The 1,422-nt window shown below is 44.5% G+C and overlaps 1 protein-coding gene across 1 annotated transcript in view; it reads left to right on the forward strand.

Moving 5' to 3' along the window:
* Positions 1-254: 254 nt before the first annotated feature.
* SWI5 (SWI5 recombination repair homolog (yeast)) overlaps positions 255-1,422 on the forward strand; it is a gene marked incomplete at its 5' end in the record, with an annotated part of 1,577 nt that continues 409 nt past the window's right edge. Inside the window, one exon of the mRNA XM_010021645.1 lies at positions 255-376. Coding sequence (XP_010019947.1) covers positions 255-376 — 122 coding nt within the window. The remainder of the gene's footprint in view (positions 377-1,422) is intronic.

Genomic DNA, 1,422 nt, shown 5'->3' on the forward strand with positions numbered 1-1,422 from the left:
CTTTAAGGTGCCTTCAACCCAAACCAGGCTGTGACTCTGTGACTATGACGTGGGGCAGGCGAGCACTGCATAAACTGAGAAATGTTTTACCAGTTTCCCTCCACTCCCCACCCAGGAGGTAGGTTTTTTCCTTTTCTTTTTTAACCTCTTTTATCCTGTAACTTATCAAGTATTCTCTGATTAGTGCCCTCCATCTAGTGCCCAGCATCTTATCCAGGGCTGAGTTAGTGCTAAGTATCTTCTGTGCTCTACAGATCCCATCTCCAAGGTCCTGCCAACCTCATGGAGCCAACGAAGAATCCCTCCAATATGAAATTGAAGAGCTGAAACAAAAAGACCTTGCTCTGGACCAGGAAATTGCACAGTTATTGTCCGAGTATGTCCTCGGCGAGCTCCGTGTTCACTGTGATGCCTCTATTATTTTTGTCCTTAAAACAAAACATGATGCAGGGGTTAGAGCCACGAGCTGACCTCTTGTGATTCTGTTCCTGCCGTGGTGCTGTGCACTGTTGATTACGGTGTGGTTTTGATTTATGGGACCTGATACAGACAAGAGGGAACTCTTTCTGCTTTATTTGGTAAAGCAGAACACGTTTGGCTGGGAGCTTGCATAAGAGGGTTTTAACTTTACCCCAGATGTTGCTGAGGTCATTTATGTGTAAACTGGGAATGAATAATTTTACCCATAATGATGATACAACACTGGAAAAGCTCGTTCATGGGGGAATTAAATGAAGTTAATGAATTGCATGACCTGCCAGATTTATCCCAGATAAAACTGTTTCCTTTCCTGTTCCATCTTGATCAAGTGTCCACTTATTTTGTGGCTGCGGAATGGGGGTTAAACCTTCCTATCACGAAGCCGAGGTGTTTTCCAGGCAAGCAAGCGGCCTGTAGAACACTTTGGCATGTTGGGTGCTGCGTTACAGGGTAGTGCAACTGTTTTACTGTGGTTTCTCATGACACACTGTGGCAGCTGTTTATTAGCAACTGCTTTGAGATAAAATTGCTGCTTGATTTTTAAAGAGAGGAGGGAGCCTCTGGATTATTTGCTGCAAGGAGTGATATTTTCTAAGATAAGATGCAGAGCATAGAATGGAAATGGTAGAGGAGAGGTTGTTCCAAAAGCTGTTTTATCCTTAAGGTTAAGCAGATCCTCATTCTTTTCCCTAGCCATAGATTAGAGATACACATACCTTGGGTTCACCACTGCCTGTTCCTGTTCCTGCTCGATTCTGAGATTTTTGGGTGGATTATTTATTCTGATAAGTCTTGATTTGGCAAAATAGCCTCAAATTGAGGATCTGCTCATCTACAGCTTGCACCAACTGCACTTGCTGCCTTCAGGCTCTGCTTTTGAGGCGCCGAGCTTGAATACCTCATACACCTCCCTGTGCTGGGTCGGTGGTGGCTGCACTCACT

Source organism: Nestor notabilis, unplaced genomic scaffold (assembly GCF_000696875.1).
Source record: "Nestor notabilis isolate BGI_N333 unplaced genomic scaffold, ASM69687v1 scaffold33749, whole genome shotgun sequence".
Lineage (NCBI taxonomy): Eukaryota > Metazoa > Chordata > Aves > Psittaciformes > Psittacidae > Nestor > Nestor notabilis.